The 15,362-nt window shown below is 47.9% G+C and overlaps 1 protein-coding gene across 7 annotated transcripts in view; it reads left to right on the forward strand.

The window, feature by feature from the left end:
• The window catches only part of LOC137342013 (oxysterol-binding protein 2-like), a 286,909-nt gene that overhangs the window by 104,584 nt on the left and 166,963 nt on the right, over positions 1-15,362 (forward strand). Inside the window, exon 1 of one of the 7 annotated variants that reach the window (XM_068005603.1) lies at positions 5,121-5,188. The exons of 5 other annotated variants lie outside the window; for them this stretch is intronic. In XM_068005603.1, coding sequence (XP_067861704.1) covers positions 5,176-5,188 — 13 coding nt within the window. In that variant the 5' untranslated portion in view covers positions 5,121-5,175. Of the gene's footprint in view, positions 1-5,120; positions 5,189-5,866; positions 6,002-15,362 lie in introns of those variants that run through there. One more of the 7 variants, XM_068005605.1, reaches the window with a different exon arrangement.

The following is a 15,362-nucleotide window of genomic DNA, read 5'->3' on the forward strand; positions in this document are numbered from 1 at the left end:
CAGTACATCCTGTGGATGGTACACACTGCAGCCACTGTGCGCCGGTGGTGAAGGGAGTGAATGTTTAGGGTGGTGGATGGGGTGCCAATCAAGCGGGCTGCTTTGTCCTGGATGGTGTTGATCTTCTTGAGTGTTGTTGGAGCTGCATTCATCCAGGCGAGTGGAGAGTATTCCATCACACTCCTGACTTGTGCCTTGTAGATGGTGGAAAGGCTTTGGGGAGTCAGGTGGTGAGTTACACGCCGCAGGATACCCAGCCTCTGACGTGCTCTTGTAGCCACAGTATTTATATGGCTGGTCCAGTTAAGTTTCTGGTCAGTGGTGACCCCCAGGATGTTGGTGGAGGATTCGGCGATGGTAATGCCGTTGAATATCAAGGGGAAGTGGTTAAACTCTCTCTTGTTGGAGATGGAGGGAAGGTCATTGATGAAGCAGCTGAAGATGGTTGGGCCTAGGACACTGCCCTGAGGAACTCCTGCAGCAGTGTCCTGGGGCTGAGATGATTGGCCTCCAACAACCACTACCATCTTCCTTTGTGCAAGGTATGACTCCAGCCACTGGAGAGTTTTCCCCCTGATTCCCATTGACTTCAATTTTACTAGGGCTTCTTGGTGCCACACTCGGTCAAATGCTGCATTGATGTCAAGGGCAGTCACTCTCACCTCATCTCTGGAATTCAGCTCTTTTGTCCATGTTTGGACCAAAGCTGTAATGAGGTCTGGAGCCGGGTGGTCCTGGCGGAACCCAAACTGAGCATCGGTGAGCAGGTTATTCGTGTGTAAGTGCCACTTGGAAGGTGTCGTCGACAGTGCTATCATCACTTTGCTGATGATTGAGAGTAGACTGATGGGGCGGTAATTGGCCGGATTGGATTTGTCCTGCTTTTTGTGGACAGGACATACCTGGGCAATTTTCCACATTGTTGGGTAGATGCCAGTGTTGTAGCTGTACTGGAACAGTTTGGCTAGAGGCGCGGCTAGTTCTGGAGCACAAGTCTTCAGCACTACAGCCGGGATGTTGTCGGGGCCCATAGCCTTTGCTGTATCCAGTGCACTCAGCCGTTTCTTGATATCACATGGAGTGAATCTAATTGGCAGAAGACTGGCTTCTGTGATCTTGGGGATATCGGGAGGAGGCCGAGATGGATCATCCACTCGGCACTTCTGGCTGAAGATGGTTGCAAACGCTTCAGCCTTGTCTTTTGCACTCACGTGCTGGACTCCGCCATCATTGAGGATGGGGATGTTTGCAGACCCTCCTCCTCCCGTTAGTTGTTTAATTGTCCACCACCATTCACGATTGGATGTGGCAGGACTGCAGTGCTTTGATCTGATCCATTGGTTGTGGAATTGCTTCGCTCTGTCTATAGCATGTTGCTTCCGCTGTTTAGCATGCATGTATTCCTGAGTTGTCGTTTCACCAGGTTGGCACCTCAATTTTAGGTACGCCTGGTGCTGCTCCTGGTATGCTCTTCTACACTCCTCATTGAACCAGGGTTGATCCCCTGGCTTGTTGGTAATGGTAGAGTGAGGAATATGCCGGGCCATGAGGTTACAGATTGTGCTGGAATACATTTCTGCTGCTGCTGATGGCCCACAGCACCTCATAGATGCCAGTTTTGAGCTGCGAGATCTGTTCTGAATCTATCTAATTTAGCACAGTGATAGTGCTACACAACACGTTGGATGATGTCCTCAGTGCGGAGATGGGACTTCATCTCCACGACGACTGTGCGGTGGTCACTTCCACCAATACTGTCATGGACAGAGTGGTGAGGAGGTCAAGTAGATTTTTCCCTTGTGTTGGTTCGTTCACCACCTGCCGCAGGCCCAGTCTGGCAGCTATGTCCTTCAGGAATCGGCCAGCTTGGTCAGTAGTGGTGCTACCAAGCCACTCTTGGTGATGGACATTGAAGTCCCCCACCCAGAGTGCCCTTGCTACCCTCAGCTTCCTCCAAGTGGTGTTCAACATGGAGGAGGACTGATTCATCAGCTGAGGGAGGGCAGTAGGTGGTAATCAGGAGGTTTCCTTGCCCATGTTTGACCTGATGCCATGAGGTCCAGAGTCAATGTTGAGGACTCCCAGGGCCACTCCCTCCTGACTGTATATCACTGTACCACCACCTCTGGTCAGTCTGTCCTGCCAGTGGGACAGGACAAACCCAGGAATGGTGATGGAAGAGTCTGGGACGTTGGCTGAAAGGTATGATTCTGTGAGTCCGGCTATGTCAGGCTGTTGTTTGACTAGTCTGTGGGACAGCTCTCCCAATTTTGGCACAAGTCCCCAGATGTTAGTGAGGAGGACTTTGCAGGGTCAACTGGGCTTGGTTTGCCTTTGTCATGTCCGGTGCCTAGTGGTCCGTCCAGTTTTATTCTTATGACTTTTTTTTAGCAAGATTGTACAATTGAGTGGCTTGCTAGGCCATTTCAGAGGGTATTTAAGAATCAACCACAATGCTGTGGGTCTGGACTCACATATAGGCCAGACCGGGTAAGGACGGTAGGATTAGTGAACCAGATGGGTTTTTACGACAATCCGGTAGTTTCTTGGCCACCATTACTGATACTAGTATTTTAATTCCAGATTTTATTTTATTAATTGAATTTAAATTCCCCAGCTGCCGGTGGTGTGATTTGAACTCATGACTCTGGATTACTAGTCCAGTAACATAACCACTATGCTACCATACCATTGCAGTTGATTCTCTGACTATGACTGGATAGATAAGAGTAGAATTAGGTGAGCGCAGGCCTATTCAGCTGGATGACGGAGGAGAGGCGTTGGAGGAGGATGGTATAATCAACAGTTGGAGAGAGAGATTTTTAAGCCACTTTTGAAGGAAGGAGAGAGATAGGAAGGTGCAATGCTTTTGAGAAAGTGTTCCAAATATGTGATGTGACCGAAGGAGTGGGCCTGGTGGTGAATCAAAAACAACAGCAGATGAGCAGTGAGCCAGATTCAGAAAAGCAAAGGATGCAGGATGGGAAATCGAGGTTTCACAGGAAACCCTCATCCTTATTTTCATTTTTTTTATGACCGTTTCTGATACTCTGAGGTCTCCATTTTGCTTTGCTAGTTGGATGTTAAGTCTCCTTCTGCTGATTGCCACAGCAGGAGAAGGTTATTGCTGAACATGTGTGGGAATGTTTCCAGACTTCAACAGAGACCAATAGTTTTGACACAGCAGTATTTCTTAACTAGATAATATATGAATCTGGGAATATGTTGAGGGGCAAAACGAACTCTGAAATATTATTGTTATTAGGAGAGGTTATGTTATTAAAAACACTGTAGGTTAGGTTTGTAAGAAAGAATTGCCCACCCTTGCACTTCTGTAGTACTGCCTCCCAGACTGAGCTTAATTTACATCCCCAGTTCCCAGACCGAGCTCTGGTTCCCAACCCCACCCCCCAGTCCCAGACGGAGCCGTGGCTGGCCACTCCCAGTCCCAGACGGAGCCGTGGCTGGCCACTCCCAGTCCCAGACGGAGCCGTGGCTGGCCACTCCCAGTCCCAGACGGAGCCGTGGCTGGCCACTCCCAGTCCCAGACGGAGCCGTGGCTGGCCACTCCCAGTCCCAGACGGAGCCGTGGCTGGCCACTCCCAGTCCCAGACGGAGCCGTGGCTGGCCACTCCCAGTCCCAGACGGAGCCGTGGCTGGCCACTCCCAGTCCCAGACGGAGCCGTGGCTGGCCACTCCCAGTCCCAGACGGAGCCGTGGCTGGCCACTCCCAGTCCCAGACGGAGCCGTGGCTGGCCACTCCCAGTCCCAGACGGAGCCGTGGCTGGCCACTCCCAGTCCCAGACGGAGCCGTGGCTGGCCACTCCCAGTCCCAGACGGAGCCGTGGCTGGCCACTCCCAGTCCCAGACGGAGCCGTGGCTGGCCACTCCCAGTCCCAGACGGAGCCGTGGCTGGCCACTCCCAGTCCCAGACGGAGCCGTGGCTGGCCACTCCCAGTCCCAGACGGAGCCGTGGCTGGCCACTCCCAGTCCCAGACGGAGCCGTGGCTGGCCACTCCCAGTCCCAGACGGAGCCGTGGCTGGCCACTCCCAGTCCCAGACGGAGCCGTGGCTGGCCACTCCCAGTCCCAGACGGAGCCGTGGCTGGCCACTCCCAGTCCCAGACGGAGCCGTGGCTGGCCACTCCCAGTCCCAGACGGAGCCGTGGCTGGCCACTCCCAGTCCCAGACGGAGCCGTGGCTGGCCACTCCCAGTCCCAGACGGAGCCGTGGCTGGCCACTCCCAGTCCCAGACGGAGCCGTGGCTGGCCACTCCCAGTCCCAGACGGAGCCGTGGCTGGCCACTCCCAGTCCCAGACGGAGCCGTGGCTGGCCACTCCCAGTCCCAGACGGAGCCGTGGCTGGCCACTCCCAGTCCCAGACGGAGCCGTGGCTGGCCACTCCCAGTCCCAGACGGAGCCGTGGCTGGCCACTCCCAGTCCCAGACGGAGCCGTGGCTGGCCACTCCCAGTCCCAGACGGAGCCGTGGCTGGCCACTCCCAGTCCCAGACGGAGCCGTGGCTGGCCACTCCCAGTCCCAGACGGAGCCGTGGCTGGCCACTCCCAGTCCCAGACGGAGCCGTGGCTGGCCACTCCCAGTCCCAGACGGAGCCGTGGCTGGCCACTCCCAGTCCCAGACGGAGCCGTGGCTGGCCACTCCCAGTCCCAGACGGAGCCGTGGCTGGCCACTCCCAGTCCCAGACGGAGCCGTGGCTGGCCACTCCCAGTCCCAGACGGAGCCGTGGCTGGCCACTCCCAGTCCCAGACGGAGCCGTGGCTGGCCACTCCCAGTCCCAGACGGAGCCGTGGCTGGCCACTCCCAGTCCCAGACGGAGCCGTGGCTGGCCACTCCCAGTCCCAGACGGAGCCGTGGCTGGCCACTCCCAGTCCCAGACGGAGCCGTGGCTGGCCACTCCCAGTCCCAGACGGAGCCGTGGCTGGCCACTCCCAGTCCCAGACGGAGCCGTGGCTGGCCACTCCCAGTCCCAGACGGAGCCGTGGCTGGCCACTCCCAGTCCCAAGCTCACACTCCTCCCTAGTCCCAGACCGAGCCCCTTAAAAAGTGCAGATGGGTGTGTGAGAATTTTTCAGACTACATGTCCAGTTGAAACTGTGCAAAACATCCAGGAGTGCGAGTGGAAAGAGCATTTTGAGCTGTGGAAGACTGGGTGAAGTTATGGTCATTTCAGGTCAGTCACTGGTGGGAGTAATTTGCAAATCAAACTACCATTGCAGATCAGCCGCCCTTTATAGAAACCGCTCGTTTTGCGTTTCTATTCACTTCAATGGAAATGAAATTCCAGCGGTTTTCAGAACAGCTGGCGGATCGGCAACGCTGGTTTTACGCCCGGGCGGCAAGTTGAAAATCGACCCCATTGGCCTTCGGGGTTTCTTTGAGCGGTCTATTTCCCCCTCCTTCCAGTTCACCACAGGTCCAAGCACTTCCAACCATTACAGCCCCGCCCTCCTTCACGTTGATCCACCTCGAAACGCTTCCTGAAAGCCTTTCCAAATGTCTCGACCCGTTCAGTGGGCTACATCTTTGCTGTTGAGGATTTGTTTGCATTTAACACGGACCGGTGCCTGAAGTGGGAATTGCCTCTTGCCTTTGCAACTCCTCTGTTACTTCCGAGCTCTGCTGGAAGTTTTTGAGCAGAGTGCATCGGCTTCAGATGCTGCATGTGTCATTTAAGTCCGACAGGGTGGTACGAGCACGCCCCTGTGTCATGTTGGCAGCCAGCCACCGAATTAATCTGAGATGAAGCTAGAGCGGGTAGTCGGATTGTGTTGGTCTTGATTGAAGCATCCTGGAGATGTGAGAGCTTTAAGCTTCACCTCAGCCCGCCTGTCTTAAAGTGGCGGGAAGGCGAGATGGTTCTGCGCCTCTGAGGCACCGCTGACCTTTCCAGGCTTGGACGCATCGAGAGCAGAATTCTGGGGCTGGAGAACCCAGCGGTTGTCGGGAAAAGGCTGCTTGGGAGAAAAAGAGGGACGGCAGCTGGGTGAGTGGACGCGACTGCTCTCCTTGTTTGTAAGTCAGAGCTTGTTGCTGTTAGTTCAGCCTGCAGGTGTGGAAGAAATAGCAGTGAGTCCGCGGGAAGTATCTTTACAGTGTTGTGCACGGAGCCGTAGGAAGGGGATGTAAGGGTCGGTCTGCCTTATACCAGTCTCGTGCAAAGAAGCATCTGGCGTGGACTTTGCCTGGAAGTTAGAATATGCATCCTTTGAGGACCAAAGGGCCTTTGTATAAAAATCGTAGTAAATTGCCAATTAGATATTGCTTTAAAAACTTACTACCGGATGTTGGAGAGCACAATGAGAACAAAGTAGCTGGGTCTCTTGTGTTTTTGTCCAAGCTATTAAAACATGTTAGAGTTTGAGTGCAGTGTTATTATTGGATGTGGTGTGTTGTTGTGTAAACGCTCCTGCGCAGTCCCTGAGGTGGAGGGATTTTGTTCAGTGGATGGAGAAGTGGTTCTGTCTGTTTCAGAAGCGGAGCACTGCTGTTATCTGACAGCTGGCTGTGATTCTCTGTTCTGAAGGTGAGTGAGTTAATTTGAAAGAAATTCAGTTTGCTCTGTTTCTATGTATATATCGTTCTTTCTAGCCTTGTGTGTGTGTGTTTTTCTCTCTCTCTTGCTTAGTCGGGCTTTCTTTCTGTTTCTCAGTTTCAGTCTTCCCCCACTCCCAATATCTTGCCCTTTCTCTCTCGCTCCATCTCTCTCTCGCTTTCTGTGTTTCTCTATAGTTCTCCTTAGTCACTCTCTCATCTGTCTCTGTTTGTGTCTCTCGTTTGACTGCTTGTCTCACAACAGATGTCGGAAGCGCAGCATGGTATTTAGCAATTATGAAGGGAAAATGTTCTTTTCTCACTTTCTCTGCAAAACCGATCGATCCTTTTGAGCTGGTCTTTTTGCTTTGTAGAATGACAGCAGTATCACACACTGACCCCTCTGCTCTCGGCCCATCTTGGGAAATGTAAGTGTTAGAAACCGAGTGAGTGTGTTTTGCAAAGTGAGGAGTAATGTGCCTGTCTCTTTCGATTCCTCTCCCTCTCCGGAACACAGTAAACCGTTGTATCATTTGGATGGTGATTTGACGTCTTTGCTTATTCCAGTGTATTGAACTTCTTGTGCACTGGTGGGAAAAGCTGGCCAGTTTCCTACTCTGAAAAGATTTTTCACTCGACCCTAAACAAACGATTGATAAAGCGCTGATAAAGGAAAGAGCTCTGAGAGCTGTGAAATGCCACGGGCACACAGCAAGAGGGAGATTGTTCCGGAGCAACAGAAAGCACTGACTGAGATACGGGGGAATGCTAGGTCAGGACGGACAAAAGAGTTGCTTATATTAGACTGGGCGAGGGCAACGGCTCAGCACAGACTGTCGGCTAAAGTCACGGACGGGCTGACGGGTTGGTAACAATAGTGAGGAGTCAGCTGGGATTTGCTTCTGGCGGGTTTCTGTGAATGTGAATTTAACCGTTTGTGACAATGAAAAAGCGAGTTCACAAAGGAATCACAGTCACACAGGGAATGAAATGTAAATCAATTATTATTTTTTATAGAAAAAACAAACTCAAAATGGTTGAATTCCCTCCCCCTCTGCTGGAAACAACACACAGCAGAGACCCCACTAATGCCAGTTTCTTCAAGGACACACCACCAAAGCTGAAAATGGTATGAAAGATGAACTAAATCAAGAAATAGCGACCAGGTGACATCCAACTTGGCTTTTTGTGTTCTGTGGGAGATTTAAAAGCCTGCAGTTTGTCGGATTGCAGATTAGTGAATAATGAAACAGTTGAAGTAAGTGGAATAAGTAGTCTTGTTCTGCTGCGCCTGGTTTATAAGCATGGTGCAGCCGTGGGCCATATTTTAAAAGCACGGGCTGATAGACAGGGATTTGTATGCATGAGTCCACGTGGTGATCACGGCCATACCCCAGCGGGAGATGGTATCAGGAGGCCTGACAGCGAGGGAGCGGACGATGTGCAGCCTCTTGGACGCACTTGTACGCACGATTTGGCTGTTTAAGCTGTGCCTCAGGCAGAAATGGCGCAGGGAGGCGAAAGATGGGAAGGGGGAAAAAATGCTTAAAAAATACAAACAAACAACGCCGTCTCGGGGCCTTTCTGCTGTTCCTTTCCTGCTGTGCCCTTTCTGTGCGGCTCTCCTGGAGGTAATGGCACTCCAGTGGGAACGGCCGGCTTCCTGTGCCCAGTGAGCAGTCTCTCAAGATCACAGGGACTCGGCTGATCTCCTTGGCATATCTCCGTGTGGGCCTCAGTGTGCAACGATGTGCCTCAAATTCCTTGGTCACCTCTGCCTCCAGCTTCACCAGACTGCAGCGTGCCTCTTCATCGGCTGGCAAGGTCAGGAGGACAGAGCGACAGTAGATGGAAAACACAGCCAGCGTGGCAGGTTTAGATGAGGGACTAAAATTGACGCTGTGCAGGTTTTTTTTTCCAGCAGGAACCATATACTGCAGAAATGCAGCCTTCTGACGATGTCTCAGGGTGTTGTCCGAGCTTTTATTATGTTTGTGAAGTAACCGATCGTGCCTCATCTGACTAGTTTATCTGTACACCCTGTTGTGATTTATTGTTAAAGTAAGATTTTTTTTAAAAAATTGAGCGACTAATGTGAGGAGCCAAGATGCAGGACATCAGCAAGGTTGACAAAAGTAGCAGAGTTGAGGTAAATCAGGAAATAGGGATTAGGCCAGGCTTTGGCTTGTCCGAGGAAAGAAAGTCAGAGAGATAAAGAATTACAGTTTTGAGATTCTGAGAACGAATAAGTTGGAATAGAAGAATCTTGATTTCAGCACAGTGAGGAGGAAGAGTGCAGGCCTTAATATAATACAATACTATAGGACAGGGATATTTGCAGCTTAAGAAGAACAGGAGAGGAAAATTCTGAAAAGTACTAACCCGGGGTCGTATCGAGAAAATAGACGAGAGAGCTTGCAATGGTGACTGAATGAAGATTGAGGGACCGAGCCTTTTTCTCCTGAGTAGATTTTCTCTTGTCAGGACAGCAATGAGGTAGAAAGTGCGGAAAGCTGGATTGCTCACCCATTAGAAGAGAAGCTTTTTTCCTGCATCTTGTCCAGGCGTGTAAGAGCGATGTGGACTTGGACTTAGAGAGAGTGAGGAATTATTGAGGGAATAAAGAAGTGTCTATTACAAGAGAATATATTTATGTGAGAAATTACAATCATTCCATTTTCTTCCAGTTTGATTGTTCAGTTTTTGGATATAAGCTCTGCCTGCTGCTGATTGCATAAGCCTCTATGGCATTTTGAAACTGGCTGCAAAGAGGTGCTTGACTTGACCCTCCTTCCCTTCAGGCGGTGCCCACTTAGCGGTTTTCGACAGCTGAGATTGGGAACTCACCTTGCAAAGAATCGTTGATGGAACCCATGGCTTACAAGGTGCTGGCACTTGAACACAATGCACCACCAGCAGGTCAATTCTTTTATTCACTTGGAATGAAATTAATGACTAGATAGTAGCAGACGGTCAGGGCAGAGTCCACAAAACTGGTGGTGAGAGGGGGAGTCAAAATAGGATACCCGGTCATTTTCAGGTGATCTGAAAATTAACATAAGGGCCTGTGTTGAGGAGTCTCCTTCTCAAGACTAAAAGAGCTTCAGTATGATCCTGTATAGAAGAAAGATCTGGAGGCCTTGATCTTCAGTTAATTCGTTATTGAAATGTTAATTATTAATGTAATAGTACTGGTGAAATTGTTGTCTAGAATGCATCAGCAATACCGAATGTCTGTAAGGGTTCTTACTTTCTCTGGGTTCATGTGCTCATCAAATTGAAGGGGCTAAGAACAATTTTCCATTTTGAGTAACCAACATTCAAGGTAGGTATAGATTCAGGTGATTAGTTAGATGCAGAGTAAAGCTCCCCCTACACTGCCCCATCTGGCACTCCCAGGTCAGATAAAGCAGGTGTTGCTCTTTACAATATCTTATCAAGCCCTTCTAGATCAGATATAAGTTGGGTCAGATACAGAGTAGAGAGTGCCCATAACTGCATAGCTGTGACCATTTCTTTTTCCAAACTGAGTTAGTGCCAAATTATGGGCTGTTTTGGACTTTTTAAAGTTGAGGATCTTGGGTAGAGCCAAAGCTCATGGCATAGGATGCTTCCAAGGTTGTAATGGTAGGAGAGAAGATTGGATAAATCCAGAGCTGGTGGTTATGGGATGCCAAGATTGGATTTTATAAGTCTTCAGATATGGGGAGGAAGGGAAGATTGAGAGAGGTAAGGATTTCCATAGTTTTAAGGTCCTGGGAAAGAATGAGTTGGAGACAGATGAGTTTTGATTTCACCAGTAGTATGAAGTGTTAGACCATTCCCAGAGAAGGAGCAGTATTCAAATTTCTGAGCTTTAAAGAGAGTTAAAAAAAATGTGGGGGTAAAAGTGTGAGACACAAAAGAAACAAAGCTTCTTAGAAGTTTTTACAACAGGAATTAATAAAAAAAAATAGGACATTTCAGTTATCGATGCATGTTTGAAGTGATTGAGGGGCTTCTGTTAGTGTTTTCTTGAATGGTTGCAGCAGGTTCTCTGTGAGTGAGTGTTGGCCCCTTGAGATCTGGGTGTGTATGCTTTGTGTTGCATAACAGAGAAATAACAGTTGCAGTGTTTTTCAGTAACATTGTGCGCTGGTCCTGGTCATCTGGTTGGACCAGACTGGTATAGGCTAAAATTACTATAAATTCTTAAACAAATGAAGCATCGAAATTAGATCATGAACTACACAGGACAAGGTAATATTTTAAAATACTTAAAAGTGCTCTTTCAGCTTGTAGGAAACAGTGATATTCACAATGAATGTTAGCAATCTGTCCCATTCTCTGATTCCCTGAAGCTTGCGCTTCCGCATAATACTTGGCTTTCTCGGGCATTTCACCTGGGGCTTATTTGTGTCCAACATTCATATGCGTAAACCATCTGAATTTCTAAAAACTGGTCGTTTTGCATTCAATGAAAGAATGTACATCCTATTCTAACCAGTTTCCACATGTCCTGGATTTCCAAAGATTATTCTTAATGGTACAATTAGGCTTTCTCTGTCACATTTTAGCTTTTGCCTGTGAACTTCTGGATTGAGATTCGAATAACCATTATCTGTGCACTTTACTGTATTAAAGTCCAAACCTAATTCAGATCTATACTGGGAGAATGCAGTAAGGATTTTCCCATTGAGGGATGGTGCCACTTTCTCTGCCGATGTCATTCAGTCCCATTTCTGCTGACCTGCTAGCTATTGCAATGCCTTTAAGAAACCAACCATTGTCTGTCTCTTCATTGAATTTTGGATTAAAATTGGCTTTACAAAGTTTATCATGTACTGAATCTACTGTACCTTGCCTGAAATATTTTTTTATGATCCACCTACTATTACACGACTGTTCTATGGCTGCTTCTCCCTATCAGTAAAGTCTTACTTGGGCTGCCTCTCTTTTATGTCCTCTTCAATCTTGAGTAATTCAACTGATATTGGCTCTGTTTGAATTTCTCCCATTTACACTAGTGCTGTTTTGTCATTTGGCATTCTGACCAGTTCATTGTATTGCCTGTTGCACCAGATGGTTTAGTTTAAACTGTTAAGGGTTTCCTGATGGCATCATACAGTGATAGCTTGGACAGCCATTACGACTGATTCTAGACAGTTTATATCTGGCAGTAGAGACCCATAATCAGAAAGTATTTGCATTTCTCCAGCTCCGGTCTGGTGGTCAGCAAGCTACTGAACTGCAGCTGTCATGGATCAGTGCTACGGGGTGGTGATGGGTTACTGAAAGGTGGTCTCACCTCTACCATGGCAGATGAGTCATCACCCAGCCCACTGGCATCATCATTATTCTACAGTTTACTCCTGATAATCCAAAATTGTTTTTTTTGTGGAAGTTAAAGGGATAATTCTAGAGCACGATGATCAAGTGTTCCTTGGAACATGATGGTTTTGTGTTGCTGGGGCTGAGGACAATGTTCTCTGTAGAAAGCCATGCTTGAAAAAGTGTAGGAAAATAAGGTGGAATTGCTGCCAGGCCTTGACCAATGCTGCATTCAAACTAGCCCCTGGGGATTAATGTACCTCAGGTTTTCCTGCCCTTCTTCTGAAAGTGCCTGGCTTCTGATGTACAGCTCCTTATGCTGAGATTGGGAAGTATCTCTTCCTTTGCCAGAAGAGCCTTGAAGATATTACCAGAACTTGCACTGTGGAAACGAGCTGAACAGCAAAATGGCAGCTGGGTTGGCGGAAGGGGTAAATGTTCAAGTGGTTGTGTTTAGTTCTTCGATTAATGCACTACTGTAATCATGCAGTGACCGAGAGATGGGAAATTGAGGTGGCCAAGAGGATTTGGTACAGCGTCAGGCAGAAGGAATGTTGGTGCTGTGGCCCAGTAATGCTTTAACTAAAGAGACGCCACTTGACGCTGTAACTCATCAAGTGTATTATACTGAGGGCTGTTAATATTAGCACTGCACTTTGTGTGGTCCTTAAGCTGTGCGTGTTAACAAGACATCCAGTATATTCTAACACACTTCATTCAGGGGTGTGGTACAGAGATAGTGGCTTATATGATTTCATTATGGGAGTCCTAACTTTCTTGTTATTTTATTGATACTCCCTAAATCATTGCTGCTCCGATCTTTCCTCCATTGTTTCCCCCTAATATGTCTCCCTATGAACTCTTCCTCTTCCCTATGTTGAAACCCAGACTGAACACACCATCTCCTGCTCTACCTCATTCTTTACCAGGATCTCAAAACTGTATAGCTCATTTCTCCCCATAGTCTTCCCTTCCTCCTACAGTCTTCATGCTTTTAAAAAGCCAAGCATGGCATTACCTAATCATTACTTTTGGATATACCTCTTCATCATCTCTTTTACTCTTCCCATTCTCGATACTGATCTGTACTAAGGCCTTTGTTCTTCACCCAGATTTCTCAATGGAGGGAAAAAAATCAATGAGCATTATATCAGAAGACCTCGTCAGCAATCTGTGTCTCCCACATGGTGGGATTTCACAATATCTATGTTAGACTACACCAATTGTGAGGGCAAGATGATCATAGAATTTAAGAGGCCATCCGGCCCATCATGTTGGTGCCTGTGTTAGCTTTTCAACTGGAGCCAGTTAACATCTGTGGTAGGGAAAATTTTAGGTCTTTAAGGAAAAAATTACTTCATATCTAGATTAATAAAAAATAGTTGGAAGTAGCCAGCAGGGACTTCAAAAGGGACGATCATGGTTGACAAACCTCATAGCATTCTTTGAGGAGGTAACAGACATGTTAGATGGAGCAATGCAGTAAATGTAGTGGACGTGGACTTTAGAAAAGCCTTTGACAGGGTACCACATGGGAGATTATTGGAGAAGATTAAGGGGCATCGAACTGGGGAGGATAGGAAGCTGGATTAAGAATTGATAGAAGGGAGAAAATAGAGTTTAGGTGTTAAGTTTTTCATAGTGGTTGGAAGTGGGTAGTGGTGTCCCAAGTAAACATTCTTGGGCCATAACAGCAGCAACTATACTCTGAATGGAAGCAAGCTTGGTGCTGCGGAGAGCAGTGGGATTTTGAGATACATGTTAACAGGATATTGAAGGCAGTGCCTCAGGTTGATAAGGTGGTTTAAAAATTAATAAAATTCTAGGTTTTATTATGAGGTATGGAATAGAATAGCCAAGAGGTATCCATGTAAAACCTTAATAAGACCCCTGTTAGAGTACTGTGTGCAGTATTAGGCTCCACACTATAGGAAGAATTATTGAGGCGTTAGACAGGGTACAATGCAGATTCACTAGGATGCTGTCTGGTATGAGGAAATACAATTATGAAGAAAGATTTGAGGCTTTTTTCATTAGGACAATGCAGATTATAGGGCAATATGGGAGAGGGTAGATGGAAGCAGATTGTTTCCAGTAGTTGAATGGTCTGGATTGAAGAGCCATAGATACAAGATTAAATGTAAGAGATTTAGACCTGAGAACAAGAGAAACTTATTTACAGAGTTGTGAGGATGTGGAATTCACTCCCAGGGTTAGTGGTTGAGGTCAAAACTATTGGATAGGGGTTGCAAGAATAGGGGATGAAGGGATATGAGAACAGGTCAGGTAAATGTGATTAGGACTATTTGCTCACATGGAGGGTAAATGCCAACGCAAACTGGTTGTGTCAAAGGACTTGTTTCCGTGATGTAACGTCTATGTATTTCTATGTATAATGAGGCCATTTGTGGTGCCCAGTTACCACCCAGCTGAGATCAGGTAAGTCAGCACAGGTGGAGGCTGGATTTTCTGATGGTGTGATCTCCAGCAGGGTGGGGCTTTCACCTTCCCCAGATATGTCTTGGTGACCCCAGTGGTATCTTTAGTCACAAGGTCATCTGCATACAGGAAGTGGGCACCCTGGCTTGTGCCAGACAGTTATGCCAATCTGGAGATGGAGGTTTGCTGGGGGCCTACTGCAGTTCAGGGAGATGGCAGCTGCTGTACTGCCTGAAGATGGTACATTTTTTATTTAAAATTTTTCTGCTGCTGATGGTGCCTGTGCACAACTACAACCCGAGAACGTATTCACAGGCCCCTCTCTTCCAAAGTCCCCTTGCTGGCCCATTCAGCCTACCTTGGAACCCTGAGGCCTAACTTGTGATCCTGGTGGCTGTTGTTAAACTGTGCTGGGGGAGGGAAATGGGGCATAAGCCATTGTTCCCTTGCTTAAAATTTAACATGCCTGCATTTTCTGACACCAAATTCACCCACTGGGAAATGGGAGAAGTCAGGAATGCCGTGGAGTATGCCCACCACCCCCCTCCTCCTCCCCCCTCCAATGCCTACTTCAGATTGACCAAAAATATCTAAGCCTGAGCTTGCTTGAAAACTACCTACAGAGGCAACGGCATCCCTTTTAAACACGGGGATTAATACAAAAGCAGTTTTACATTATACATGTTGCCATAGTGAAGAACATTGTACAGATGTTGTGGGCTGGCAATGGAAGCCTTGTGAATGCCCTGCATCAATTATGTTGGATTGTAATGGGAAGGATCTTTTGGAGACTAGCAACATGATAAATGAGCTGGGGACATAAACATGGCTACTACTGTACAATTAGAGGAGTTTAGCCTATGGTACCAGTGACATGGTGCCTTACACCACATGCAGAATACGCTACAGTGCCTCGACAACAAACTCATTTACTTCTTGCTGCCTGAGAGCTTGAAGTTATGGGTTGGTTTCCTCTCAGCAGTAAGTTAATAAGCAACACAAGTTAATGCAGAGCCTTGTTATAAAAGATTCATGGCACTCAATAAAACACAACTTCGATTCTG

The sequence above is a fragment of the Heptranchias perlo genome, chromosome 25, assembly GCF_035084215.1.
Source record: "Heptranchias perlo isolate sHepPer1 chromosome 25, sHepPer1.hap1, whole genome shotgun sequence".
Taxonomy (NCBI): domain Eukaryota; kingdom Metazoa; phylum Chordata; class Chondrichthyes; order Hexanchiformes; family Hexanchidae; genus Heptranchias; species Heptranchias perlo.